General features: G+C 61.5%; 1 protein-coding gene across 1 annotated transcript; it reads right to left on the bottom strand.

Annotated features, from left to right (window-relative positions):
- Positions 1-225: 225 nt before the first annotated feature.
- On the bottom strand, positions 226-27,200 carry ALDH4A1 (aldehyde dehydrogenase 4 family member A1). Its single transcript, XM_072751033.1, has 15 exons — positions 26,875-27,200; positions 18,477-18,570; positions 17,916-18,008; positions 13,984-14,031; positions 13,014-13,169; positions 11,870-12,019; positions 11,495-11,569; positions 10,281-10,468; positions 7,915-7,988; positions 5,673-5,869; positions 5,466-5,513; positions 4,545-4,697; positions 3,778-3,899; positions 2,931-3,049; positions 226-2,277 (listed from the first exon to the last, which is right to left on the bottom strand). Exons 1-15 carry the CDS (start codon positions 26,937-26,939, stop codon positions 2,165-2,167), a joined length of 1,695 nt encoding a protein of 564 aa, XP_072607134.1. The 5' UTR covers positions 26,940-27,200; the 3' UTR covers positions 226-2,164.
- Positions 27,201-27,209: the final 9 nt, after the last annotated feature.

Here is a 27,209-nt window from a genome sequence, read left to right as displayed (position 1 = left end):
AAGACCCCAAGAAGAGACGCCGCTGAGCCCAAAGGCTGTCCATTGGCAGAATGTCTTCTCGCTTGACAGGGAGGTCAGTCTTTGCTCTATTAAGGCCTTCGACTGATTGGATGAGGCCCACCCCCAGTATGGAGGACAACTGGCTTTACGCGGGAGTCCGCAGATTAAAATGTCAATCTCATCCAAAAACCACTTTCATAGAAACATCCAGAATAACTCAGATTATTTTAGTTAATATTTAATGATTTAATTCGTTTAACTAAATACCTGGGCACCGCAGCCCAGCTAAGTTTTCACACAAACTTAGCCATCACAACACAGTGACGGTGGCTGTTACGACAATGTATGTGCATAGGTGACACGGCTGAATCATCAATTCTGCATCTGGCTTTGTTCTAAACAATTACATGAATCAGCTCAGTCAATGTCACAACGATCTGTGCGCGTGGACAGGTGCATTATTACCCCCACCTTACAGATAAAGAAGGTCAGAGAGGTTGCACAACTCTTGGAAGGCAGAGAGCTGGGATTTGAATCCAGATTTGAACCCACCTGACTCTAGAGTTCCCAGACCTCCAGCACGTGTTCCCAAACCCCAGTGCGCATCCTTCCTTCCATCACAACGAGGGCCATGGCCAACATACCAGCCCCTGTTTGGAGAAGCTGGCCAGCCCCGGCCACCCCCACCAGAAAGACGGCCAGTGTGATTCAGTAACAAGCGTTTATTAGGTGGCATCAGAGTGAATCCGACTGCCACCTCCAGTGTAGGATCAGTAGAGCCAGGACACCCGCAGCATCTCTCGCCGGCTGACGGCCCTGGCCTCTCCGGGGAGCAGTGAGGAATTTGGAGGAGGGCAGACCCTATGCCCTGCCCGGGCAGCATTACCACCTAACCACGGGCCACAGTGCACAGCCGGGGTGCCCGGGGGCCAGCCCATGGGGGAGCTCCCTGAGGAAGGGCCAGTACTCTTAGGGCCCATTAAAAACTGTCCTCCAAAGTCACCCCTTATGGATCCCCAGCCACCTGCCATCCAATTAGCAGGCTGATGTATCTGCCAACCGGCTGCGTCAATGGGCCACCGAGGGGCCAGTCCACACAGAGCCACCTCTGTGAAAGGAGGGACGGTTCTACGGGCAATCCTTGGCCCAGGCCTGATGGGAACCCAAGGCTAGGTCTCGGGGCCGGGAGGAGCTGGGAGCAGTCTCCCTGGGCCGGTTCCAACAGTGAGTGGGGACTGAGCTCCCGCAGGAAACCCCAGGCCAAGGCAGGCTGGGAGTGTGGCCTCTGCAGAGGTAGAGCCTCGAGCTGATGGAAAGCTGAGATGGCACAGAGGCCCACCCAAGATCTTCCAAAACCACCACCCAAACAGGAGGGACCACCAAGTCCTGCGCTCGGTGGGAAGCCCCTGCCAGCCCCCCAACCCCACCACAGGGTGACTGCCGGGAATCACAGGGGCCTCAGCAGAGCACAGACAGCAGGCAAAAGGCACACAGGTTCTAAGGCATATGGTCAGGCACGGGTACCCCTGGCCCAGGCGGGCGTGGGCCCACAGGCAGTGAGGAAGGTGGGCAGCCCCCCCCCCACCAGAGAGGCCCAGGCCCACTGGAGCCGGCAAAGGCCTGGCAGGCAAAGGCCTGGCAGGCAGAGATGGGGATCATCTCCTGGGGGCGCCCCCAGGACCTGCAGGCCACCCTGGGTCACATCTCATCCTGGAGCCCCGGAGGAGCCAAGGCCAAGAGTCTCTGCAGATGCTCAGGCTCACCGTGGGGGCCCAGAGCTGCTTCCTTAGCCCCAGAGGATCCTGGGAGGCACTCTGCTGCCATTCCCCAGGTCCCCAAGCCGCCGGGCCCAGCGTAGAGGAAAAAAGACACATGGGGAAGAGGCAGGGCACAGGTCACACCTAGCAGATCTCTAGGACAGCCGGGAGACGAGGGGGGGCAGCCGTGCTCCTGCCCACCATGGTCTCAAACCAGAGCCCGCACCTGCCCCCGAGGGGCGGGACAGGCCAGGATACAGCCCAGTGTGGGTAAGGGGGCGGGTCTCGGCCCCGGAGGGGGGGTCGTCCCCCGGGGAGCAAGCTGCAGGGGCTGGGGTGGGGCCAGTGCACGGAGGTCGGCCGTCCGGACAGACAGGGGGACGGACAGCAGAGGCGCCCAGCGGGGCTCACTGCATGTACGAGTAGCGCCAATCGCCCAGAGGCTCGTGGGTCTCCTTGATGACCTGGGGCGACGTCCACCGCAGGATGTAGTGGGGCCCGCCCGGCTTGTCATTGGTTCCTGTGGAAAAGACAGCTCCGGTTTTCCCCTGACAAGGTAACAGCAGCTCCGGGCAGAAGGGGCAGCAGGTGGGAAAAGGAGACAGGACCACCAGCACGCGCAGGAAGCGGCTCAACGGGAACTAAACCTGTTCAGGAGCCCAGGGTTTCCGGGGCGCTGGTGCTCGGCACTCAGCCGGAGGTTGGGGGGCAGGAAGCGGGGAGCCCCGGACGCCTCGCTCCCCGGGTCCGTTGCCCCGCCCGTGAGCACTGTGGGGAGAGCACTGCACGGGGAGCCAGGAGCCAGGGTTTCTGGGACCTCAGTTGAGTCACCGCCCCGCCCCAAGCCTCAGTTTCCCCATTTGTAAACAGGAGGAGTTGCACCGAAGTGACCCGGAGCATGGTGGTAAAGCGCGTGGTGCCAAAACCAAAACGCCCCACCACTTCCCAGCCATGTGCCCCTGAGCAAGTCACTCCACCACCCCGTGCCTCAGTTTACCCCTCTGTAAAATGGGAAGCAGCACCGTACCTTCCTCAGCTCAGGAGGTTGTTGAAAGGGGTCGGAGCTAGCCCAGAGCTCCCAGTGTTCCTAGTACTCTGAACACCCCAGACATGAGAGGTCGAGAGTCTCCTGCCAGGGACCCGCCTCCCCTCCGGAAAGGGGGACCCACTCACCAGAGGCTCGGGCCCCCCCAAAGGGCTGCTGGCCCACCACAGAGCCGGTGGACTTGTCGTTGATGTAGAAGTTGCCGGCCGTGTTCCTCAGCATCGTGGTGGCCTCCCGGACGACGTCCCTACACGGCAGGGCAGTATCACGAGGGCAGCCCAGCCCACCCCGGCAGCCCAGCGGCCGGGGCCCACCTAGAGGCTCTAGGCCCCCCGGGAGCTCCTAGAGCCTCAGCGCCCCCTCCTCCTCCGGAAAGTGGTTACTTAGCACGGCCCCTCGCAGGGCGGCTGCAGAAGCTGAAGGGCAGGATGGGGGTCAGGCTGCACACACTCAGCAGTGGCCTGTCCTCGTCCAGTTTCCCTGCCCCTCCCCGGGGACCTAGGGAACCCCCAGACCCCCACCCTGCCCCCAGGTTCCAATCCCAGCTCCACCCCCTTAGACGTGGCAGGAGCTAGTGCTGCGGAGGAAGGAAAAGCCACGTCTCGGGTTTAGCATCCTGGCACCCGGGCTCAAATCCGGCCTCTGCAAGACGGGCGCCGTGCCCTGGCCCCGGAGCCCAAGGCTTCTGCTCTGCAGCACGAGGCAGTGACCTTGCTGAGCGGGGCCCCATCGGACCCGGGGGAGCTGGTCAAAGGCGGGGATCCTGCAGCCCCGCCCCTAGAGACCTAGTTTCCCCAGAATCCGGGTTTCAATAAAGAGCCCAGCGGCCTCTGCGGCCCGGTGCCTGCCTGCCAGTCAGGGCAGGTGAGGGCAGGGGCGGCCTGAGTACTGGGATCCCCGTCCAGAGGGCGGCGCGGGGCCAGGTGCCGCAGGACAGCAGGAGCAGGACGGGAGCGGAAGGGCGCGGCCGCTCACTTATCCTGGGCGAACACTGCCCCCGTGAGGCCGTAGCTGGTGGTGCTGTCGACCAGCCGCAGCGTCTCCTTGTACTTGTCGTCGGGGTAGACGTACACGGTCAGCACGGGCCCGAAGATCTCCTGAGACAGGAGCCCCAGGGTCAGGCCGCGGCCAGACCAGAGCCCCAAGGCCCCCAGACCCCCTGCTCTGGCCTCCGCCCCTCCCCCGTCCCCAGCTCCGCACCTGCCAGAAGTGCCAGGCACCTCCCGCTGGGCTTCCCAACCCGGCGAAGACCCAAGGAAATTCCTGCTCAACCCCCTCCACACACACACCCCGTGCCAGCCAAACCCACGCCCGAGAGCAAGACTTCCGGCAGCAGCTGGCAGGGAATCGCCTGGCAGTATCACTGTCCCCAGCCTGGGCAGGTGCTTTGACCCCCTTGGAGCCTCAGTTTCTCATCTGTATAATGGGGGAGATGACACCCTCTCTTCCCAGTCAAGTGACCAGCTGTGGCCAGCCCAGAGCTAAATGGGGACAGTGGCCCCAGTGGCCACGGACAGTGGAAGTGCTAGGACACCGCCAGGGTCAGCAGTGTCAAGGAGAGAGCACTGGGTTTGGGGTCAGGAGGCTGACCTCAAGGCCTGGCTCCGCTCTCACTGGGAGCGAGACACTCCCGTCTATGAAATGGGATACCACCCCCAGAAGGAAGCCACGTGCAAGGGTCCCGCGTGCCCCACACTCCGATGGGGGACTCCTCCAGGCCCCAGGCTGCCCGCCCCAATCACCTCCTTCATGATGGACTCCTGAGGGTCCTTGCTCTCGACGATGCAGGGCTCCACGAAGTAGCCCACAGAGTCGTCACACTTGCCCCCGGCCAGGATGGTGAGGCTGGGTGAGGAGCGGGCATGCTCCAGCCACTTCTTGATGCGGCCGAAGGACTAGGATGGGTGTGAGAAGGGATGTCACAGACCGGCTGGGAGGCCACTCCCAGCAGCAGCGCCCCCAACACACTTGTCCCCTCAAGGGCCGACACTCTGGAATGGGGGGGCAGGGAGGGGCAAAGCCAGGGCCTGGCTAAGGCACAGCAGATGCAAGGGCAGGCGTGCGTGCACACTCGTGCGAGACTGTGTTGTCTGCGGCAGAACCACAATTACACTTACAGAAACACAGCACACACATGAACGCACACGTACACACATGCATGGTCACAAGTACGTGTCTGCACGCACACCTGTGCTACGTGTGCACGTATGAAGGTGATGAACACATGCCTATACACTATGAACAGACACATGGACACGTGTGTGCACACACGAGGTGCATCCATTTATGGAGACGTGTCTGTTTATGAGTGTCCCACACGCACGCCTACACACCAATATCAGTGTGTTCGTGGGCATGCACGCACACGTGCACGCACGTCTGGGCTCACGCTGCAGCCATGCAGGCCTATCTGTGCGTGCATGTGAACGTGCACGCCCGGGGGCTCGTCCAGCCTGGGTGGAGGATGTGTGGGAAGCGAGTCCTCTGCTCAAGGAGGTGTCTGCCTTTTTCCAGGCATGGGCTGGGGGCATCTGGGCGGCCATCGGACCTTCTTGCCCGAAGCAGTGGGGCTGAGCCCCCGGTCAAGGCACCCGGGGCCTCCCCCCTCTCCCACCCAGGGCAGGGCTCGGGCCCCAGAGGGCCTGCGTCTTGGCATCCCGTACCTTGGCATCAATCACGGCGGAGAAGAAGGTCCCGAAATCCTCTGTTGGCTGAAGGCAAGGGAGGCAGCAGAGAGCTGGAGTGGCTCTAGGCCCGAGACAAAGGGAGCCCCCTCCCCGCACCCCCTGCCGCCCGCCCCGCCCCCGCCCAGGAGCCTCCAATCCCATCAGCCCCCCGCTGGGCCGCGGCGGGGAGGAAGAGGCACTCACGTCGCCCACTTTGATCCTGCCGTGCTCCTCCAGCAGCCGCCCTTTGATCTGTGGCCACAGCGACTGCGGCACGTAGAGGCGGGAGCACGCTGAGCACTTCTGGCCTCCATACTCGAAGGCCGAGCGCAGGGTCCCGCTCACCACGCTGCCCACGTCGGCCGAGCGGTGCACGAAGTGGAAGTTCTTGCCCCCGCACTCTGCAGGGGGAGGGGCGTGAGGGAGCCGGCTTGGGGGGGGCTGCACCTGTGCGCAGGTGTGTGCAGCCCCAACCCCGGATCACAGCGGGGCACTGGCGGGCCAGACCCATCCCTACCCTATGGCTGGGGAAACGGAGGCTGGGGCAGGGGTGCTCCCACCAAAGAGGCAGAAGGACCGGGATCCGAGGTTCCCAGGAGCCAACCCAGGCCTGGAGGCGGGCACAGCTTCCTCGGTGCCTCCCTGACCCCTAACCCGGGAGAGGACAGGGAGGGGTCCACTCCACAAGCCCCTCTTCCACACCCAAGGCCACAAACGCCACCTCCCTGTTTGCTCAGCCCCCAGGCCCTGGTCTCCTCCCTCCGTGACACATTAGGACCCGGTCACAAAGCACTAACCACCTGCCAGGCTCTGCTCAGCACTTTCTGCGGGCAGCTCAGCGGTTTAGCGCCGCCTTCAGCCCCAGGCCTGATCGTGGAGACCCGGGATCGAGTCCTGCGTCAGGCTCCCTGCATGGAGCCTGCTTCTCCCTCTGCCTGAGTCTCTGTCTCTCTCTGTCTCTCATGATTAAATAAAATCTTAAAAAAAAAAAAAAAGCACTTTCTGCTTTGTCTCACTAAAGCCCCCCAGCAACCCCGTTATCATTCCCATTTTAAAGACGAGAAAACTGAGCGCCTCTCTGGCTGTCAGAAGAACGTGTGACTCTTCATCGCTCGGTCGTGAGTTCGGGCCCCATGTTGGGTGTAGAAATTACTTAAATAAATAAAAAATTAAAATGAAAACTGAGACACTAGAGAGTGGGGTCTGAGGCTGGGACGTGTGGGACAGCAAGCGGGGGTCTCCCTCCCTCAGGGCATAGCTCCCTGCTCCCCACCTCGTCAAGGGCAGACTGGGCTGGAGACGCCACAGCCGGCTGAGGGTGCACCTTCCCTGACCCCCCATCAGAGCGCCCACCGGCTCAGGAGGGGGTCCAGACTCCCCCGTGTGCCCCACGTCACCCCCAGGAGCACAAGCGCTGAACCACCAGCCCCAGCTCTGCTGCAGCTGGGCTGCGTGACCCTGGACGCCACCCCCCCCCCCCCCGCTATGGGTCCAGCTCTTTCCCCAAACAATGGGGTTCTGTGAGCCCAAGAGTTTGGGAAACACGTATCAGACCCTCCCCTGAAGGTACACGATGCCCCGAGAGCATCAGAGGCTCTGAAGCCCCGCAGACAAGGAATCTGTCTTGCACCAACGCAGCGACCTCCTGGACTACGCAAGTGGTGTTTGTGGGATGGAGCCTCGCGGAGCTCTCGGCCCCCTCGGCCCTCGCCTCCCTGCGCCACCTGCACTGGCCCCGTGTCTTCCAACACAAGCTCATCCCCACCTCGGCCCCCACCTGGGCTATGCACGCGTCACGCAGCCGCCGCCAGACCCACGTGGCTATTTACATTCACGTTAATTTAAATTAAGCAAAGCAAACCACTCTCTTCCTCAATCACACCAGCCACCTTTCAAGCGCCGACGGACACATGTGGCTACCGGCCACCGGCCCAGACAGCATGGACACGAAACACCTGCGTCACCCCGGGAAGCTCTACTGGACACGGCCGGCGCCTATGACAGTTTGCCCCCCAGATCTTGGCAAGACTGGCCTCCCCTCTGTGTTCAGGTCTCAGCTCAGAGGCTCCCTCCTTGAAGGGGCCACCCGACGGCCCCCCTGGCCTCTGCACACCTGTTCCCTCCTTGAATTCTCCGCAGCCCCCTCGTCACTGCCCGGTGGCATCATCTCTGCGTCCACCATCTGCCTCCTGCTACTGAACACAAGCGCCTGAGGGCTGGGTCTGCACCTCTCGCCATCACGGCAACCCTGGGGTCCAGAAAGTGCCTACGGAGATGCTTTGTATTTTATTTGAATGAATGAAACATTGCACATTCCGGGGCACCAGCGCCTAACACAAGCCCCAGGATCCAGTGCAGCTGCGGCTCTGCTCCCTGGGGCCCCGCACTTCTCAGCTCCTGCAAGGCTCACCCCACCACAGGGAGGGCGCGGGAGAGGGACCCTTACCTCCGGCCAGGCGTGGGAAGGTGCGGAACCGGTCTAGGTTCTGGGCCACCTGCTTCCACAGGTGTTTGAAGGTGCTGCAAGCAGAGGATAGGACGAGGGTTAGGAAGTGAGGCTCAGGTCCCTGAGACAGTGAGGGTCCTCGGGGGCTGGAGAGCAGGCCCTACCGGAGGAATGGGCCCCAAAGCCCAGCAGGTGGGATCTGGGGGTCACAGCGAGGGTCGGGGCTGGAGGGGAGCTGAGCAGGCGGGGGCAGCTGCAGACAGGCTATATTTGGGGCCCGTGGGGAAGGAGCAAGGCCAGGCTTGGTGGCAAGACGACGCAGACAAGGCCAGGGGTCCCGACTCAGACACTCACGGCCATGGACCTGTGCTCATGACTCAACCTCAAACTGTGCACCTCATCTGGGAACCAGAGAGAACCTTTCCCCCACCCCCCGCCCCAGTAGAGCTGGTGTGTGATGGCTCTAAAGCGAGTCAGGGTGCTTAGGTCAGTGCCAGACACACGGCGGGCACCTGGCAGGGGACAGACGCCGCCATGGCTGGGAGGGACGCCCCCAGCCCAGCACCCAGCTCCGGAGGCCAAACCAAGGAGGGTCCTGGGAGAGGGAGCTCAGGCCCCCGCCTCCTCCCGGGCTCCGAGTGTGACCAACCTCAGCGCCACAAAACAATAAAAATGCTAATCACCAGGGAGCCCGCGACACAGTAGCTAATACTAATTTATGACTTTCCTACCTTTAAGCCCGCTGCTCGTCAGAGCATGGCAAATGGGGCCAGGCCCGCTCTGCCCGCTAATAGGCAGGGACCCGTGGGGCCTGCGCTGGCGGAGTGGGTCTTTTTGGAAAACGGTCCTCCTCAGCAATTCTAATGCCGCCATCACCCCCGGCAAACCCTGGCGGGAAGGGGGGCAGGAGAGCCCGAGGCCGGGCAAGGAGGACTGGAAGCCACCGCAGGTGTCCCCAGGGGACACCCGCAAGGACCCCCTAGTACAGACCCCGACACTGCCATCCCGACGACCCTCGGGAACCTCCAACTCCAAGTGACCGGCATGTGACTTGTCACTTTCACCCACGCCTTCCGGGTGTCTACCTTCTTGCCCTCTGGGCCCCCTCCTGCCCAGAGCCTGGACTCCCCCCCCCCCCCGACACCCCACCCACCCAGCCACTGATCCAACCCCGCGGCCCGGTGATCACGTCTCCCTGCCACTTGCTCACTCGAATCCATTCCCACCGTCTCTACCCTGGTTCAGGCCTCTGCTGGCCCGTCCCGGATGTGGACAGCCTCCCCACGGGTCCCCTGCCTCTGGCCCCCGTGACTTGTGCACACAGCAGTCAGAGCGATCACCTGGGACAGAAGCCTCGAGCGCGGGGGCTCAGGGGGGCCAGGCCAGGCAAGTGACCAGGTATGCAGAGGCCCAGGGCCAGGTGAGGGTGGGCCAGGACCGGAGCACAGTCCCCCCCCCCGCCCCCAGCCAGTGGTGCCACGTGGACATGCAGGCCCCGAGTGGGGCAGGTTCTCAAAAACAGCCTGAAATCTCAAAAAGATTGCACAAATCTCAAAATCTTTGCACAAAACTGTCCCCAACCGTACAAGGTTGGTTCATCTCAATTAGGAGTCAAAAAAGACAGAGCCTACCCCCCCACCAGGTCCAACTGGAGAGCCCCCTCTGCAATCTCTGCTTGAAACAAAACCGCTTCATCCATACCCTGCTCCCAACCCCTTGGGGATAAGGCCCAGACACCCCCGTGGCCTCACAGGGCCTTACAGTCACGGGACTAAACCCCCCCAAGGGGCAAGACTTGTCCACATGCTCACGGGACATACACCTGCTCATTACTGAATGGGGGGTCACGATGGAACCACCTCCTGCCCACACTCCAGCCACACGGAACCACCACCAGCTCCCCGAGCACAGGAGCTTCAGCCTTGGGGCCCTGTGTGTCCGGTTCCCTCCCCTGCAGCACCTTCCCCACCGCCTCCCTGCCTGGCTAGCTCCTCTGCCTAGATACCACCTCCTCCAAGAAGCCTTCCCGACTCTCCTCCTCGGATTCCTTCCAAGCTCCCTCCTGCCCTTCCCAGAAGTGGCATCAAGATCAGTATCACCAAATGTCTAGGCTGCTTCCAGCCCCGGAAGGTCCTCCCCTGTGAACTCACCGGACCCTCACAATTGCTCTGGGAAGCAGGGACCATCATTGCTGTTGAACGGGTCAAGAAACAGAGGCCCAGAGAGGAGGCGTGGGCCACCCGTGGCCACGCAGCGAGTGGGGGGGTACGGCCAGTGCCCGACCTCCAGCTCCTGCACCGAGGTCATGAGGTGGGTACCTGGTGAACGTCCCCGTGCCCCCCGCCACACCCACCCCAGGGACTTACGGCACGCTGCCTGTGAAGTTGATGCCGCAGAGGTGCTCGGAGCTGGTGACGGTGTCACCAAACGTGGGCCCGTCAGCTGGCACAAACTGGATGATATTGGGGGGCAGGCCAGCCTCCCGGAAGATGCGGTAGACAGCATAGCTGGCCAGCATGGCCGTGTCGCTGGGCTTCCAGAGGACCACGTTGCCCTGTCCGGGAGGCATGGTGATGACTCACAAGGCCCGGGGCCGCTGGCTCCCCCGACTGCCACCCCCTCCTGAGGCACAGCCATCTCTCACGTGGAACCCCCAGGCCCCTCGAGGCTGGAACGTCCCCTCCTGCTCCAGGCGCCAGGCACTGCGCTCTGAACACCCTAGCCAGTGAGACCGCACCCTGCCCCCCTGCTCCTACACCCTGGCCAGGCCCTTCTGGAAGCCTGTACCAACTGGCGGGGCCAGCACCCCTCGGGCAGGTCCGTTCTGCGTGTTTCCGTGTTGACGGGTGCTCGCTGGGCAAGGCCAGGCAAGTGCTTGCAGAGCTCTCTCTGCACGTGTCCTGGGTGAGGACACGTGGGCACCTGGGCGTGGGCACGGCTGGGCAGGAGCACCCTCGGGAGCAGCCAGCGACCCCATGTGGGGCTCAGGGCCCTGCCACCCTCCCCCTCCCCCTGCTGCCCCTCCAAGGGCAAGGCTAAGCCGCATGACCCCCCACTGGGCGGGAGTTCAGGAGGACGTAGCGGCCACCTTCGCCCTGACGAGGGCAGTGGAGCCGGGAACCTGGGAGCTGGGCCTGGATCTTTGCTGTGTGGTCACTTCCTACATCTGGGAGATCACTCGGGGCACAAGGGGGCGCTGGAAAGTGAGCGCCATCGCGCCCAACGTTCGACTACGAAGCCTGCACCAGCCAGACGCGCCCCCACGCGTGTCCCCCGCGAGGCTGCCCTCGCTGCTCACAGCCCCCTACCGGGAGCTTCGGTAGATCTCTGCTTGGAGGAGGATGAAACCCCCTCAGAGGAGTTCGGGGGCTCACCTGGGGGTCCCCCAGCGCAGCGCAAAGCTGGGGCCAAACCAGTCTCAGGCCGCAAAGCCTTTCCACGGGCCACACTGCCTCTGCCTTCTGGGCGGCGCCCCACAGCCAGGCCCCCGTCATCGGCCGAGGCAGGAGCAAGGGCTGCACGTCCCCCACCCCCTGCCCACCCCCCTGCCCCGATCTCACCATCAAGGCCATCCTCTTACCATCAGGGCCGGGGCCCCCGCCAGGTTGCCGCCGATCGCCGTGAAGTTAAAGGGGGAGATAGCCGCCACGAAGCCCTGGGGGCGGGGAGGGGGGGTGAGGACAAGCTCAAGGCTCCCACAGGCCCCTGCCCACCCCGCCGCCGCCCCTGTGGGTACCTCCAGCCCCCGGTACACGACGCTGTTGGTGCTGGGCGGCCCCTGCCCACCCCGCCGCTGCCCCTGTGGGTACCTCCAGCCCCCGGTACACGACGCTGTTGGTGCTGGGCGGCCCCTGCCCACCCCGCCGCCACCCCTGTGGGTGCCTCCAGCCCCCGGTACACGACGCTGTTGGTGCTGGGTGGCCCCTGCCCACCCCGCCGCCGCCCCTGTGGGTACCTCCAGCCCCCGGTACACGACGCTGTTGGTGCTGGGCGGCACGCTGAGCGGCTGCTGCCCCTCTAGCTCCACGGCAAACTTGGCGTTGAACCGGAGGAAGTCGATGAGCTCCGCCGCCGCGTCAATCTCCGCTTGGATCACCGTCTTACCCTGCGCACAGGACAGCCCGGGGTTCAGCACGGAGACGGGCCCCCCGTTGGCCCTGGTCCAACACCGACCGTGCGCCCACAGGGATGAGAGGGGACGGGGTGGGGGTCGGGGGGCTCCGGGCCGCGGGAACCCCCAGATCAGGGCAGCCCCTCCTTGGCCCACAGGGTCACTGGCAGCGGTCACCCTGCCTGGGACCTGGAGTGCCGGCAGCTACAATACCCTGGCCACGCTTCCTACGAGCCCCTGAGTCTTTAGTTAACCGTGGAGAGTGTGTGTGTGGCTCCCTGGGGACACTGGGGCGCACAACCACCCCAGGGGCTGCTGAGAATCACGAGGCTCTCAGCCGGTAAGGAGCTGTGGCACCACCTCCGGGGGGCACAGGGGGCCCTCGGCACAGGAGGAGGAGCTGGCCCGTGCCGGGCAAGCCCCCTCCTCTCCTGGCTGCCTTCCCCCCTTTGAGCTGCTGCTGTCACCCCCCGACTCAACATGCATTCAGCTGAAAAGGTAAACCATGTATCAGGGGCACAGGACTCCGGGGAGACATGCTGCAAGGCCCCGAAGATGGAGAACAGCTAAGATAGGATCAGTTTCTCCAAAAAGCTGGTAAAGAGGTCACACACACACACACACACACACACACACACACACACACGACCTCATTACACCCAACAGGATGTGAGCCACAACTGACAAGCAAACAGCAGGCTGCAGGAGCACAGGGGCCGTGTGAATCCTTTTGGACAGAGAAGATTCTGGAAGCCTCACAGAGGAGGTGATATCTGGGCTGGAGCTCAAAGCGTTCGAACCCGCCGCAGCCCACTGGAGGTGTGAGAAAGCCCACAGCCTGGAGGACAGCCCGGGGCCCCGAGGACATCTCTTGGTCTCCGGCACGCAGGGCACGTCCTGGCACCAGAAGCAGCCCAGCTGATGTCTGCTCAATGGGGGGTTATGACGGCCTCCCCTGCACCCCCGACTGTGCCCTCGGGTACCTCACCTGTCCCAGCATGGTCTTGGCTAGGACCTCCGCCCTGTGAGGCCCACTCAGCATGTCGGCCGCCTTCAGGAAGATCTGGGCCCGGTCTGCAACGGGCTTCAGGTCCCACTCTTTCCTGGCGGCCAAAGAGGCCTCGATGGCTCTGTTGAGTAGGGCCTAAGGAGGAGGGAAAGGTGCAGGGCTGTCTCCCACGGCACGAAGGGGCCCAGAGGAGTGCTCAAGGGAGACTGGAGGCCACTCTCCACCCAGGGCCCCAGGCTCCTGTGGCCCCAGTGCTGCCCACACAGAGTTGCAAACACAGCACCCCATCACCTGCTGGTCCACCCCAGGCCCTGAGCCCCCTGCTGCCATCTGGAGGTCTGAGGGACCTGCCATGTGGGTCAGCATGCCAGGGACTTGGCACCGACTCCCTCAGCCGTTAGACCAGCTCTACTTGCTCATGTGGTCTCAGCAGGGCCTCACCTTATTCCTGGGGCCCCCGACCCACCAGCTAGAGCCTCCAGCCCTCAAGGTCAGGTGCCCAGCCTTGGCCCTGCCAGGCCAGAACCGCAGCCTGAGACATCCATCTGCCGCCAGCACCCCTGGTGCCAACGGCCCTTGTTGCCACATGAGGCCAGCTTCCAGACCCCCTGCCACAGGGCACCCCACCCCTCTCGCTGACTCTCCATGATGCCGATTCTCCATCTGGCTTTGCATCCATGGTGTTTCCAACGTCCCTGACTCAGCCTTGCAGAATCGACTCCCCTTGGATACCGGGCTGCCTCGCGGCCATAGGCATGTCAGGGGATGTCAGCCCTGGCCCACGCAGCTCTCATCCGGCTCGAATTAACCCTGGCGGGCCTGGCCTTGTGACAGACTCCACCCCCACCCCGTGGCCAGAGAGAGAAGCAGCATCTGGCATCCACCTCCATGTCAGCAGCCAGCAGGGCAAGAGGGGCAGCGCCCCAACCCAAAGTCACCGGGGACTTACCTTGTCCGCATAGCAGAACTTGGCCACCTTGTGTCCATGGTTGAAGGGCTGCAAGGCGAGAGAAGAGTGAGGTCATTGCCCAGGAGGGAGGAGCCAGGGCAGGTAGGGAGGTGGCCGGGCTCAGAGCTCGCCTTCCAGGTAAGAGTCCTCCGCACACCCGCCCTCTCTCCTCCAGACCCCACACCGATCTCTGACTGAAGGGTTACAGAACACCTGCTGCTCGGTGAATAAGACAGTTCCTGCTCTGGAAGGTTCACGGTCCCAGAGAAAGGCACGCACCGCACAGTTTTTCAGAGAAAGTGTGCACTTTATGGTCACGCAGACACGGGTTCCCGGCCCAGCTCCGCTGCCTACTAGCTGGGGGCCGTACGTAAAGTGAGCTCCTCCTGTGGGAAATGGGGACCCCCTGCGTCCACATGGGGAGAGGGGCCGGATGAGCTCACAGGTGAAAAGGCTGCCGGAGCGGGTGTGGCGCGTGGCTGCGGCTCTGGAGTGGGCGCTGTCACCGCAGGAGGCCCCCAGTCGGTGTGCTGGAGCTGACCCTGGCTCAGGACGTCTACTGCCCCCCCCCCCCAAGGGCCCGAGGGACAGAGCAACCGCTTCTCCAGCCCCTGGCATGGGACCCAGGTAAGCTCGCCTAAGAGGGAAGACCCTCCACAAACATTTGCAAACAGAATCCGGCAGTGCCAGGTGCTAGCATGAGCCATAAAGTGGGGAAAAATTCTTCTTTTCACCAGTTTTCAGTATTTTTGCCACCCAGGAGTCTGCCAATGGGCTGTCTAGGGGCTTTTCACTAGCCACAGGTGCTTGCTGACATTTCAACTCAGGTCCTCGGCTGCACCTGCCACATTCCGTGTGCTGGACGACCACGCGTGACCCGTGGCCGCCGTAGTGGGACAGCGCCGAGACTGATCGTCGTAACTCCAGAAAGTTCTACTGGGCAGTGCCGGTCTAGGGCTAAGGAGAAAGTGGCCCTTTCCCCTTCATTTCAACCCCTAGCGGAGTCAGCTGTATCCTGTCCACCCGAGACTGGGCTGTGATGCTCGGGGGCTGAGGAGGCAGCGAGGAGCCAGGCTCTTCGACCGAGGGCGCCCCAGTGGGCTGCAGCTCCCCCACGCCAACAGCATGTGCTGGCGACAGAGCTCGCACCTCCCATGCCTGCGCTCCCCCGTTTACCACGTGGCCAGGTCCCTGAGGCAACACAGGCCATGAAAATGGGAGGCCCCCCAGGATGTATCAACATCCCAGCTGCCTGGAGAAACAGCTGGCATAGCCCCGAGGAGCCAAGTGAAATGAGTGACCCCAGGTTGTGCCCCCAGGACTCCAGGCGTCGGGCCCTCTGGTTGCTGATCCAGTAGCAGGGGCTCCAGGAGGCCTCCTGTGGCGACTCCTGCCCCGGGCCATCCTCAGAACCCTCAGAGCTGGGGACCCAGGGTCCTTATCCTTACCCAGCCCGCACCTCCTCGGGGTTCCACAGGGACAGAGCCAGAACGTGCCTCCCCCATCTGCAAAAGGGCCACCCCTTTTACTCTCCCCCAAATTACAGATCTAGGAGTCTCCTGGTCCATCCAAAGTACAGGCCAGTCCCTGGCTCGATAAACCCAGAGCAGGTGGGTTCTCAGGCTAATGTCATCACGGGGCTTAGCCCACCGTGAGCCCCTAAGCCCCCTTCTGGGGAAAACCCTCAAGAATCCCAGAAGATGCTGTGTGGACTCCTCCGGACGTTCCTCACCTGTGGACAGGACTCACCTAGGGGCTGGGTGCAGCATGGCCATCAGGCTAGTGACACCACACAAAACCCACGGTGCGCCTGGAGGAGAAGCAGGGCTGGGCAGGAGAGAGCCTCCCGACACCACGGTCACTGACTCCCAGAGGTTCAAAACAGACGGGTCTGGGCCGCGTGTTTTTTTGGATGAAAAACTAGCTGCAGGCTCTGAGCTGGAGACGTGGGAGGGCTGGGGCCACGGCAACATCTGTTCACTGCGCACCCACAAGCCCCAGGTACGTGCAGGGGTCTGTCTGTCCACCCCCGACAACAACCCCCCCCGCGGCACGACTGCTCCCCCAACTCACACCCGAGAGAGCTGAGGTGCAGGGAGGTCAGGAGGCCCAAGGCGGCATCCCCGGCCAGCGGGCAGGAAGGGAAACTGGGTACAGGGGCCTCCTTAGGGCAAGTCGGGCGGCCTGCAGCGGGGCCTCAGGAGGACTCAGGAGCCCGGCCTGAAAACTCAGACTTCTCCCTCTTGCCTCTCTGCCCCCCGGAGCTCCCAGCCCCCCGAAGCCAGGTGCCCGTCGCCAGTTCGCAGGTCCAGGGCCGTGAACCCGAGCGGCCCAGCTGGGGTGGGGTCCCCACGCCTGGGCCAGGCAGCCTCAAGGAGTAGAGCCACACACTTTCACAGGTGGCCACCTGCCACCACGGTGGGGCAGACGCTCCACGGGCGAGCACCAGGCTTGTCCACGGGGACTGGCACCCCTGGGCCTTCGTCCCGGGCTCTTTCTGAGCTTCCTGCATCCTGGCTCCCCCCGGGCTCTCTTGTCACCTTCCCACCCCTAACTCCCCAGCCGCCCCCAGGCCCCGGACACCCGCGGGTCCAAGTCTGGACTCCCAAGTTCCGCTGCGCCCTCGCCTTTTCACTCTGCTGTCCTGAAAGCAGGACACATTCATTCTCTTGTGACGAGCAGCTTCTCTTTCTTCCACAGCGGGGGTGGGTATTTTGGTTTAAGCCTTTCCGGGCTAGAACCGTCATGGCCACACAAGAGATAAAAAGCGATGGGGTGGCTCCCCTGCCTGGGGTTGGAGCACGGCCGGTGCTCCAGGTACCCGATGGGCAAGCCGCAAACTTCCATTCAGCCTCGAATCCTGGTCACGATCCCCAACTCTTCGAAGAGCAGGTCCCTCCCGCCCCGGAACTGACAGAGGGGCGAGGCACCGGAGCAGGTGCCACCCCTTCACCGTCACCGCGGACCACAGGCCCCTGGCACCTGCTGTCCTGAGTCTTGCAAAAGCCCTGCCCAGGGAAGCACTTAGGCAGGGGGCCTGAGGGACGCGCAGGCCGTTCTCCAGCTGGGCCCAGGGGGGCAAGGGGGGCAAGGGCGGCGAGCAGAGACAGCCGGCACCGTATGCCAGGGTGGCAGGGAACGGGGACCCCAGAGGGCAGCCCGCGGACGTGCTCAGGCACACGGAGCCTTGCAGGAACGTCCGCCTCGTGAGGCCACACCTCCCCACCACCCAGAGGAGCCGGACATTTGAATCCGTATGTGAAAGCTCCCGTCGTTAGGTTTGGAAGGGAAGCTGCGGGTGTCAGCTGGAACCCCGAACTCTGGACGGAGGAGCTGCCCCGGGAGCAGACCCGCAGGGTGGGCGCTGGCATCCCCAGGCGCTGGGCTCTGAGGACGTCCTTGGCCTGCTCGCCGTGGCCCCCTGAAACCCCTGTGCGCGAGACTGAGACTCCTGTGGGGGCCCCGCTGGTCACTCGTGCGTGTCCTTCCCACACCCTCGGGAGGAATTTCTCCCCAGGCCCCACGTGGCTTATCCTCCCGCTGGAGCAGCAGTTGCAGGGCTCTGCGACTGGCCTCTCTGGGGAAGGAGCGCCCTGGATTCTGACATTCTGTCCTTTCTCCCCACGCTCTAGGTGGCCAGTGGTTCCCACTCTCCTAACGAGACGCCGAAGCAGGTGCACTCATTGTCTTAACCCCCTCCGGGCAGGCGTGACGTGGGATCTTTCAGGACAATACCCCCAAGACGACTGCTTTTGGAGGTTTTGTATCGGCGCACAGAATTCAAACTCTGGGAACGGACCACGATCCCCGCCCGGGAGGCAGAGACCCCCCGTGTGTTGCAAGCTTATCTGTTGCCTGAGAGAAGGACCCCGGATTCGGGGAGAAGCGAGCCCTGCCCGCCGCCCGCCCACCCGCCTGCCCGCGGGACTCACCGACACCTGGTACTGCACGTCCGAGGTCCACACCTCCTCATCCCCCACCACACAGGGGATGGCTTCCGTCCGGCCCTTGAGGTCCTTCAAAGCCTACAGAGGGGACAAGGGGCAGATGGGCACCTCCGCCATTCAGCCCCCGCCTGCTGTCACCGTCCTGTCCTGCGGGCAGGCGAGGCCAGCACTGCCAGGTCTTCCCGTCATAAGCAGAACAGAAAACCGTATGTGAAAGGTATGTGACATCACATGATTCTTACAATACTGGCAATTAACGGGACAACATTCTTCACCATAAAACGTCCGTGGGCTGACAAGCCCTGACCTGGCCCGAGCCCCCCAGGGGCCCGGCTTGCACCCCCGCTGCCTCCAGCCTCTCCCATCCTCTGGACACACGGCTGGCTGTCCCAGAGCCGTGTTCCTTCCAAGGCTGGGGGCGGGCAGGGGGGCAGGTGCCTTGGGGGTGGTGGCCGGAGGCCCAGAGAGGGGTCCTGGGGGCTGCTCAAGGCTGTCCTCCCTCCCTCCACGCCCTCCCCCCACTGGGTGCCCCCACCGCCCCGTTACCTTCTGGAGCGCATCTCGCTCGGGGCTGCCCTGCGTGAATGCCAAGACTGGCTCGTTGGCCACCTTCAGGGAAGAGGTGTGCTTCCACCACAGCCTGGGGTACAAGGGCGGGAACAGGGGCACACAGGTCAGCGGTGGCCGCCGCACCGAGGCCCTCCACCTCCAACAGTGGGGGCAGGGAGGGGGGGTTGATGGTTCTGGGTTGGCCTAGAATCCTGAAATTGGAGCAAGTACAGAACTGTCCTGAGATCCAAAACCCAAGTTCAGCAGCCCAGGGGGCTCAGCGGTTTAGGGCCGCCTTCAGTCCAGGGCGAGATCCTGGAGACCCGGGATTGAGTCCCACGTCAGGCTCCCTCCATGGAGCCTGCTTCTCCCTCTGTCTCTGCCTCTGCCTCTCTCTCTCTCAATCTCTGTGTCTCTCATAAATAAATAGGGACGCGTGGGGGCTCAGTGGTTAAACATCTGCCTTCAGCCCAGAGTGTGATCCCAGGGTCCCAGGATCAAGTCCTGCATCAGGCTCCTGCAGGGAGCCTGCTTCTCCCTCCGCCTGTGTCTGCCTCTCCCTCTGTCTCTCATGAATAAATAAACAAAATTTAAAATAAAAAAATAAATAAAATCTTTAAAAATAGCCTCCCCTGGGCCCGTTTCTACATCTCTAAGCGAGAACCACCACACGAACCCACATGGCTGTTTGATGTTTAAATTCAATCAGCGCAAAACCACTCCTAAGCGTTCTGTACGTGGAGGGGATGGACTCTCCCTTCACTTCCCCACGATGCAGCCCTTCTCCCACCTGGCCCCAAGTTACTGCTGCCTCTGGGCTGAAAGGGCAGCTTCCAGAGCTCGGCCCCCGCTGGGATTCCCTTGGTAACCAGAGCTGAGCTCCAGGGAGGCAAGAACATCCGAGATGTGTGGGCCGTGACCTTGGAGAAGTGCCCCCCTCAGCTCGCAGCCACAGCAGGGGCTCAGGGCCTGACTCCAGGCTCCTCCAGAACTCCTCGTCCTGGAGACCCTGTTCGGTCTTGAACCTTATGACCTCACTGGCTGGTGACAAACTGGTGACCACCGCCCCTCAAGTCTGCGGACAGCAAGGCAGTTGGGGGAGGCGGGGGGCAGCCGGGTAAGAGCCAGAACATGAAGCCATTCGTTCCAGAGCTGGAGCCCCAGCTGGGGGAGTCCTCCAGGCGCCAGTGTCACTTGGGCTGTGAGTGCTGGGGGCATTTTTTATCCTTCCTCCCTGGGAAGGGGTCTGGAGACCTACGGACCCAGCCTGGAAGGCCTGGAGGAAGGACACAAAACCAGGAGCCATGAGGACTGGTCCTTCATTCTACAAGGCTCTTGGGCACCTGCAAAGTCTCTGGCGCTGCTCTAAACACTGGAGACCAAGACAGCAAGGCCTCGGGCCGCATATGGGGCAGGATTTCTTTTTCTTCGGTGTCCCGAGCTTCTCGCACACCACTCGGAAGAGTAAAGAGGTAAGCAGGACAGAGTGGTGGGCAGCAAAACAAGGTTTATTGAGCAATAGTAAAGCAAAGTTCACTGAACTGTACAAAGCTCCAGAAGAGGGAGGGGACCTGACAGGGTTGCCACCAGAGTTTCTAAATCCGGGGGTTTTATGGGCTGGTTGGCCGCCTGTTTTAATCTGATCGACCATCCCTGAGCCTGCCATCCAATCAGCTTTTTGGCATCTATCAATCACGGTGGGAAAGGGTAGAGGGCTCCCTCCGGAGTGGCATAAAGTCCTTCTTAGTTTCCTCTTAGGGCAAGGGCTTTGTCCCCGCCTGCCTTTCTTCCAATCATCCATCACAAGCAGCTAACCTCCAGTGGGGGCCACGGGCAAGAAATAAACACAGTGAGGACAGAGGGCTTGTGACAATGAGTCAGGGCAAGGGCAGGGCTGTTCCAGCCAGGGTGATCGGGGAGGTGTCGTCTGAGGGTGACCTGGGATCTGAGAAGGGCAAGGAAGAGCATTCCAGGCCCAGAGGAGCGCAAGGATAAAGGCCCAGAGCAGGAAGCTTGACAGGAAGCGCTAAGAGGGGCCTGGGCGGTCCAGGAGGGAGGAAGGCAGGGCCTGGTTACCCAAGATCTTGTCTAACGAACAAACGGCAGAGTGAGCTGGGCCTTACCCCCCAACACACCTCCCAGGCAGCACCCAGCACACCCGAGGAGGCCAGCCCCATTCCTCAGGCCTCACCCTTCCCCTAACCAAGGGCAGAAACGTGGGGCTAGGCCAGCCCCCCACCAGGCCTTTCGCTGGAGAGCTGAGGAGATGGTAACACAGAGCTGTAGGTACGCCCCATAAATTAAAATCCATACCGACCCCCTCCAGACGGTGTGGGGAAGAACAGAGAGGCTGCCAAGGTCCAGGCCACAAGCCTCAACCCCAGCCCAGAAAGCGGGGGTGGTGTGTGTGCCCCCAGGGCCCTCTGGAAGGTTCCAGCAGCGCACCATCCCCAATCAGTAAATCAGATACCATCATCTCCTCTGGCAGCCAGGAGGGTGTCGCAGACAGGGGGTGTGGGCTAGGAGCCTGGAGGTGCACGCCCCAACCCCAGGCCGGACCCCAGCTCCCAGGACATGCAGAAAGCACACCTCCTCCAAGACCTCAGCCCGTTGCTATAAAATCAGCGGGCCTCGGGAGTGCCCACCTGAAGAATGCGGGTGGTACGGTGTGCCCTGCAGGGGCATGGCGGGGTTCGAGGTGCTTGTCTTTCCTCACCCCTCCTGCTCTGTATTTCTAAGAAAACTGTCTTCTAGAATGTTACTGCACCAGGAGCGCCTGACTCAGCGCCTGGCTCAGTGGGTAGAGCATGCAACTCTCGATCTCAGGGTCGTGAGTTCACCCACCACATTGGACATAGAGCTTACTTTAAAAAAAAAAAAAAGGCAAATTGGTTCTCGGACACCCTCAGGTCACAACGATCAGGGGCTAGCCCGGGGGCTCAACAACTAGCGCTGGAATCAGCTTAGCACCACATTCCACCCAGCTTAAAATATAACAGCTACCAGCCCTCCTGAGCCTGCTGCCTCCCAGGCAGAAACAGAAACCCTGCAGGCCTCTCCACCTCCCCCAGGACAGAGGTCCACTGGGACCACAGGCTCACATCCCCCATTGGCTTCCTCTACGCCTGGAAAGTCTCCAAGCCCCGGCCTGGCTGCCCAACAGTCCGAATGTAGGGAACAGAATTCAAAGATCATCCTGAGTCAGAGCAGCCAAAAATGATCCAAGGACGCCTGACAAAAGCAATCCCCCCCCTCTTCTATTTTGGCTCATGGGCCATGTGGGATGAACATGAACACCTTTCCCTCGGCTCCGGGGGAAGGCAGAGAAGAGTCCCTCGCAGAACCTGGAGCCTCTGGGAGGATCTGCGAGGCCCGGGGAGGCAGGACTGCATGCCTCAGTCGTCAGCATACGTTTATTCCACGTCTCAAGGACACAGAGACTGGGACAATGAAATCTGCCTACTTGGCGGCTTCTCATTTCTTCCACAACAAAAAATCGGAATCCTTACTGAGGGCTCGGGGCTCATTTCCCATCACCCCCGCCCCAGCCCACCCACTCGGTCTGCTGCAATCCGGCCACCTGGGTCTTTTCAGAGTCACCTCTGCTTGGGATGCTACCCTCCAGCGCCTGGACGGCGGGGTGGGGGGCATCACGTCATCTCAGAGCCCCATGATCTCCTCACTGACGCTGCTCATCACGGAGCTGTGCCTGTCTGTGCTCCCAACAGGCCATCAGCGACCCCCTACGGCCTGCAAACATTCTGCTCACTACCAGACACACCATCTGGTGCACCGGAGCATGTGAGAAATGCCTTTTTTTTTTTTTTTTAAGATTCATCTATTTATTCATGAGAGGCAGAGACACAGGCAGAGGGAGAAGCAGGCTCCCTGCAGGAGCCCAATGCAGGACTCGATCCCAGATCCCAGGACCACGACCCGAGCCAAAGGCAGCCACCCAACTGCTGAGCCACCCAGGCATCCCGAGAAATGCCTTTTAAAACAAAGAACATGGGACACCTGGGTGGCTCAGTCGGTTGCCTTCAGCTCAGGTCATAACCCCAGAGTCCCAGGATCATGTTCTAAGTCTGGCTCCCTGCTTGGTTGGGAGTCTGCTTCGCCCTCTACCCCTCCCCCCTCATCCTCATACACCTTCTAATAAAATTCTAAAAAACAAAACAAAACAACACACTGATACACCTTTCATGAGACTCATCAAGAAAAAAGTGGGGGTGGGGGAGATAATGAACACCCAAGTGTTGTCAGCACCACCAGGCTCCCAGGACTGGACTCCCAAGCCAGTGCCCTCTGCTCACACCTGGGACTGGCTGCAGGTCCCTAGTGGCCGAGGTTAGCGGTGAGTGGTGACTGAGACCAAGGAGAGGAGGAGAAAGGAAACACCCTTGCTTCATTCAGCTTCCAGATTTTCCTAGCTGTTATATGGGACCTGATAAGGCCAATCCTCCTTATCTCCGAGATAAGGGGCGGTGAGCCGAGAGAAAGTGCTGGGCCCTGGGCAGGTCCAGAAGGGAGCGGCATCAGGCCCAGGCTGAGCTGTTTCCACTTTATTGCCCCGGAAACATCAAGGAGTATTTATTAAGCACTTACGACACACCTGGCACTACGCTAAGTGATTATCTCCTGAATCCAGCTATGAATGCATGAGGAAGGTGCCAGGATTATTATTAGTAGTATTACATATGAGAAAATGGACTTCTGAGATTTCTGTGCTCACGCATGGCTCCGGGGCACAGCCCCACAGAGCAGGACCTGAACCCAGGTCTTCCTACGGCAGAAGCACCTGCAGGCACTCAGAGACCCCTGAGCAGCGGGGCTGTGGTGACAGGTTGGTCCTCCCTCGGGCTCAACATTTCCCAGCTCACCAAAGAGGTGGGTGGTGGCTTGCTGTCCACGGGCACTGAGGGCTCAGCCTAGGGCTGGCCGCTCCATGAGGTCCCTGCCAGGAAAGGAAAGATCTAGAGTGGGTAAGAAACCCCCAAGATGGGCAGGTGTCTGTGCCCTCCTCTGCGGCAAGCGAGGTCAACCCCAACAGAAAGGGGTTTGCATCCGGGTAATTAATGAGGATGAAGGGAAAGCACCGGGGGCATCTGAGCTCCACACCTGCCTCTACCCTGTGCTCTTGGGACCTGGATATTCCTGATCCAGGGCGATCACCCATGACAGCCCATGGGTGGGGAAGGGGATCAAAATAATACATAAAGCAACACTGTCTAGGTGCTGAAACTCTTCAAAGTGGTTTCTGAGTGTGAATTCATTTCCTCGCCAGGACAGTCCCCCGGGGTGGCTGCCACTGTCTTTATCCACCACACGGGAACATGAGGCAGCACACAGAGGTTGCATAGGCCGCCCAGGGCCACAGGGCTGCTAAGAGGTGGAGCCAGAATCCAGCCCGTGCTGTCCTCTGGGCCATTCCAACAGCCAGTGGTCAGCACCTACTATGCGCCGGGCCAGGGGCTGGGGACCAGCAGCAGGTGCTTGAGGTATGCTAGTGACAACTGCAGTCCAAGTAGGGGCTCTAACAGCCCCTGAAGCCAGGACTAGGGTCACTTTAGAGTCTAGTTGTTCCTTCACTCAATTAGTCACATCATCTCTAATCCTTTGGTACCCAGCAGGGTCTGGTATATAAACTAGTAATAGAGAACAATTCACTTCCAGTATAAGCCTACTATGTGCCAGGGCTAGTTCTTCTGCTTATTAAATCTATATATAAATACAAACATGGATCTGGGCTCTTTCCAAGAATTTGCAGAGACATAACCGAGGACACCCCTGATAAAGTCAATGAAGTAGAGAAAAAAGCAGGAGATCAGGGCCAAAGACAGGAGGCAGTCAACTGCGGGCCTGATGTTTACTAGCTTAAGGCCTCAGACAAGTCTTCCTCAATTTCCAAGGGTCTCCATCGTTTAATCCCTGAAATGGGAACAGCGACGCCTACATCATAGGTTGCTGAGGAGCTCAGTAAAATAATGCACATAAAAGGTATGAGGCCGTGGGGGCAGTAAGATAGACAAGTCTATGAAATAAAAAACGACAAAAAAAAAGCATTTGCAGGTGAATCCACCATTATACACTGTTGGTTTTTTTTTTTTTTTTAAGCATATGTATCCGTGCGTCCTAAATATTTGTTGAATAAATGAAAAAGTAGCCAAACATCAAACCTGCTTTTCTAGAGCAGTGGCTCTCAACTAGGAGCAATTTGGCCCAGGAGACTTTCCGCAGTGTCTGGCATTTTTATATTGTCACAAACTGTGGGGTGCTAATGGAGTCTAGCGAGGAGAGGCCAGGAAAGCTGCTAAACATTCTACAATGCACGGGACGGCCCCCACAACACAGGATTAGCCAGGCTCAGGATGTTAATAGTGCCAAGGTTGAGAAACTCTGTCTAGGGCATCGGGCCAGCTGCTCTATCGAAAGAGGTAACCTGAGCCTTCAGATCTGGTTGCAAAAAAAACGCTTTGGCTCCGCTCCCAAGTCTCTGTAATTAAGAGCACGAAGCTGGAGTCTGACTGTGATTCTAGCTCTCCATTTGCCTTCACTGGCAGATAAGTTTCCCATCTGCAAAAATGGGGATAATATAGTGCTTATCAGCACAGGGCCAGGTCTGTGGTTCTTGATTGCTTGATAAATATTATTGCTATCACAAGCTTTTTTTTTTTAGAATATAGATTGCTTTCTACCAGATACTGGAGGTTTTTATGGCTAAGTACCCACCGCCTGCCCTTAAACTGTAAACTCTCTGAAGGCCCTATCCACCTGTAAGTCCCCCGGGTACCCCTTTCTTCCAGTATCCCACATGGTAGGTACTCAGTCAACACATGAATCTACGGGGCTTCCTCCCCCATGGGGGGCGGGAGTGGGGGAGTATCAGTGCAGGGAAAAGCTCGCAAAAGGGACCACACTGGAGGGGTGGCAAGTCTGGCCCCCAACCTTGGCTTGGGAGAGGAATCCTCCCCCGCTGTGCTCCTCCTGTGCCCTTACCTATCAAGCCCCTGCCCACAAAGGACACTGACCCATGCCCAGGGCACCGGCCCCTCCCCCGTACCACCCCTTGGGAAACTGATTAACTCAGGGCAGGGCTCAGCAGTGGAGACCTAGCTGGTCTGGTCACAAGTCCCAGGGGTCAGGCAAACAAAACTCAAACTGGGAGCGGGGGCTGCCCAGCCCTGAAAGGGAGGCCCACCTCCAACATCCAGTCCGCCAGACCTAAGCGTCTCTGGGACAGGGTCTGTGCCCTGCCCACCTGCATCACCCAGTCCGCCAAGCCGAGCCTCTCTGGGACAGGGTCTGTGCCCTGCCCACCTCCATCACCCAGTCGGCCAGACCCAAGCCTCTCCGGGAAGGGGTCTGTGCCCTGCCCACCTCCATCACCCAGTCCCCCCGGGGAAGGGGTCTGTGCCCTGCCCACCTCCATCACCCAGTCCGCCCGGGGAAGGGGTCTGTGCCCTGCCCACCTCCATCACCCAGTCCGCCCGGGGAAGGGGTCTGTGCCCTGCCCACCTCCATCACCCAGTCCGCCAGGCCGAGCCTCTCCAGGTCGGGGTCTGTGCCCTGCCCACCTCCATCACCCAGTCCGCCAGGCCGAGCCTCTCCAGGTCGGGGTCTGTGCCCTGCCCACCTCCATCACCCAGTCCACCAGGCCGAGCCTCTCTGGGATGGGTCTGTGCCCTGCCCACCTCCCCGCACCTAGCCCAGAAGAGCTCCAAGAACATGTGCCACTGAGCGGGCGAGGGTCCGGGAACCCAGCTCCACAGCACGGGCGTTTGCAGGGCAGGTGCACCCTGGAGCTACACCCTGGCTTCTTCACCTCTGAGTTGCACCATCCACCGCAGTTTGAACGAGCGGGATAAACGACGATCGCGACTAGTAAGCCCGGGGGCTGCGCGTGAGCCTCTGTGCAAGGCCCTGCGCGCAGGGTCTCCCTGGGTCACCGCGGGGGGGGGGGGGGGGCGGGGACCCAGTGCCGAGCCCGGCGTCCGGCTCGGTAGAAGCGCCCCGCCGACCCGAAGGAAGGGTCCCTCTTGTGCCCCGTACTTATCTCGGAAAGGGGGGAGGCGGTCGGAGAGGAAGAGGGAGGTGGAAGTCCCTGCAGAAAGGGGAGAGGAGCCCCGGGGAGCCCCCCGCGTCGGGTCCTGAATGTGAGCCCGAGGGTGGGGAGCCCGGCACGGGGCGGGGGGGCTCAGCGGGGGCACTTTCCGAGCGTGGCAGCCGGGAGGAAGGAAGGGAAAGAGGAAGGAGATGGAGGAGGGGGCTCCGCGGGGAGGAGGGTCCGGATGAGCGGCAGGGGGTAGGGGAAGCGGCCCCCGCGGGGAGCCCTCGGGATCGCGGCGGGGACCGGCAGGGGCGCCCTCCACCTGCCGCAGGCCCAGGGCGCACTCACCCGGGGTCCCTCCAGGGCCGCGCCAGCAGGGCACGGCGGAGCGCGGGCGGCAGCGGCAGCGGCATCTCGAGCGCTGCACGGGGCCGAGCACCGACCCTGCGACCCCCGGCGGTTCGCGCCCCCGGAGCCCCGGGCGCGGCCGGGAGGCGGAGCCCCGCCCGGAGCGCACCACCTGGGCGGGCGGGGGGCGGGTCACGCGGCCGTCCTCCGAGTCGGGATCCCCCGAAGCGCCTCCGTGCCTGCCCTCTGTTCGCACGATAGCTCCAGGGGAGGGCACCGGAGAGGCCAGCAGGCGACACGGAACAAGGCGGCTTTAAAGGGAGGCAATGACAGTT

Source organism: Vulpes vulpes, chromosome 2 (genome assembly GCF_048418805.1).
Source record: "Vulpes vulpes isolate BD-2025 chromosome 2, VulVul3, whole genome shotgun sequence".
In the NCBI taxonomy this organism is placed as follows: domain Eukaryota; kingdom Metazoa; phylum Chordata; class Mammalia; order Carnivora; family Canidae; genus Vulpes; species Vulpes vulpes.
This window is presented reverse-complemented; position numbering and strand designations above follow the sequence as displayed.

Bases quoted from the DNA above. Each gene is read 5' to 3' on its own strand.
- ALDH4A1 (XM_072751033.1), bottom strand. From the start codon at position 26,939: ATGCCGCTGCCGCTGCCGCCCGCGCTCCGCCGTGCCCTGCTGGCGCGG. The intron at 18,009-18,476 runs GTAACGGGGCGG...TCCCCTCTGTAG, and splicing joins AGCGAGATGCGCTCCAGAAG to GCTTTGAAGGACCTCAAGGG. The intron at 5,514-5,672 runs GTGAGTGCCTCT...CCTTGCCTTCAG, and splicing joins GCAGGATCAAAGTGGGCGAC to CCAACAGAGGATTTCGGGAC.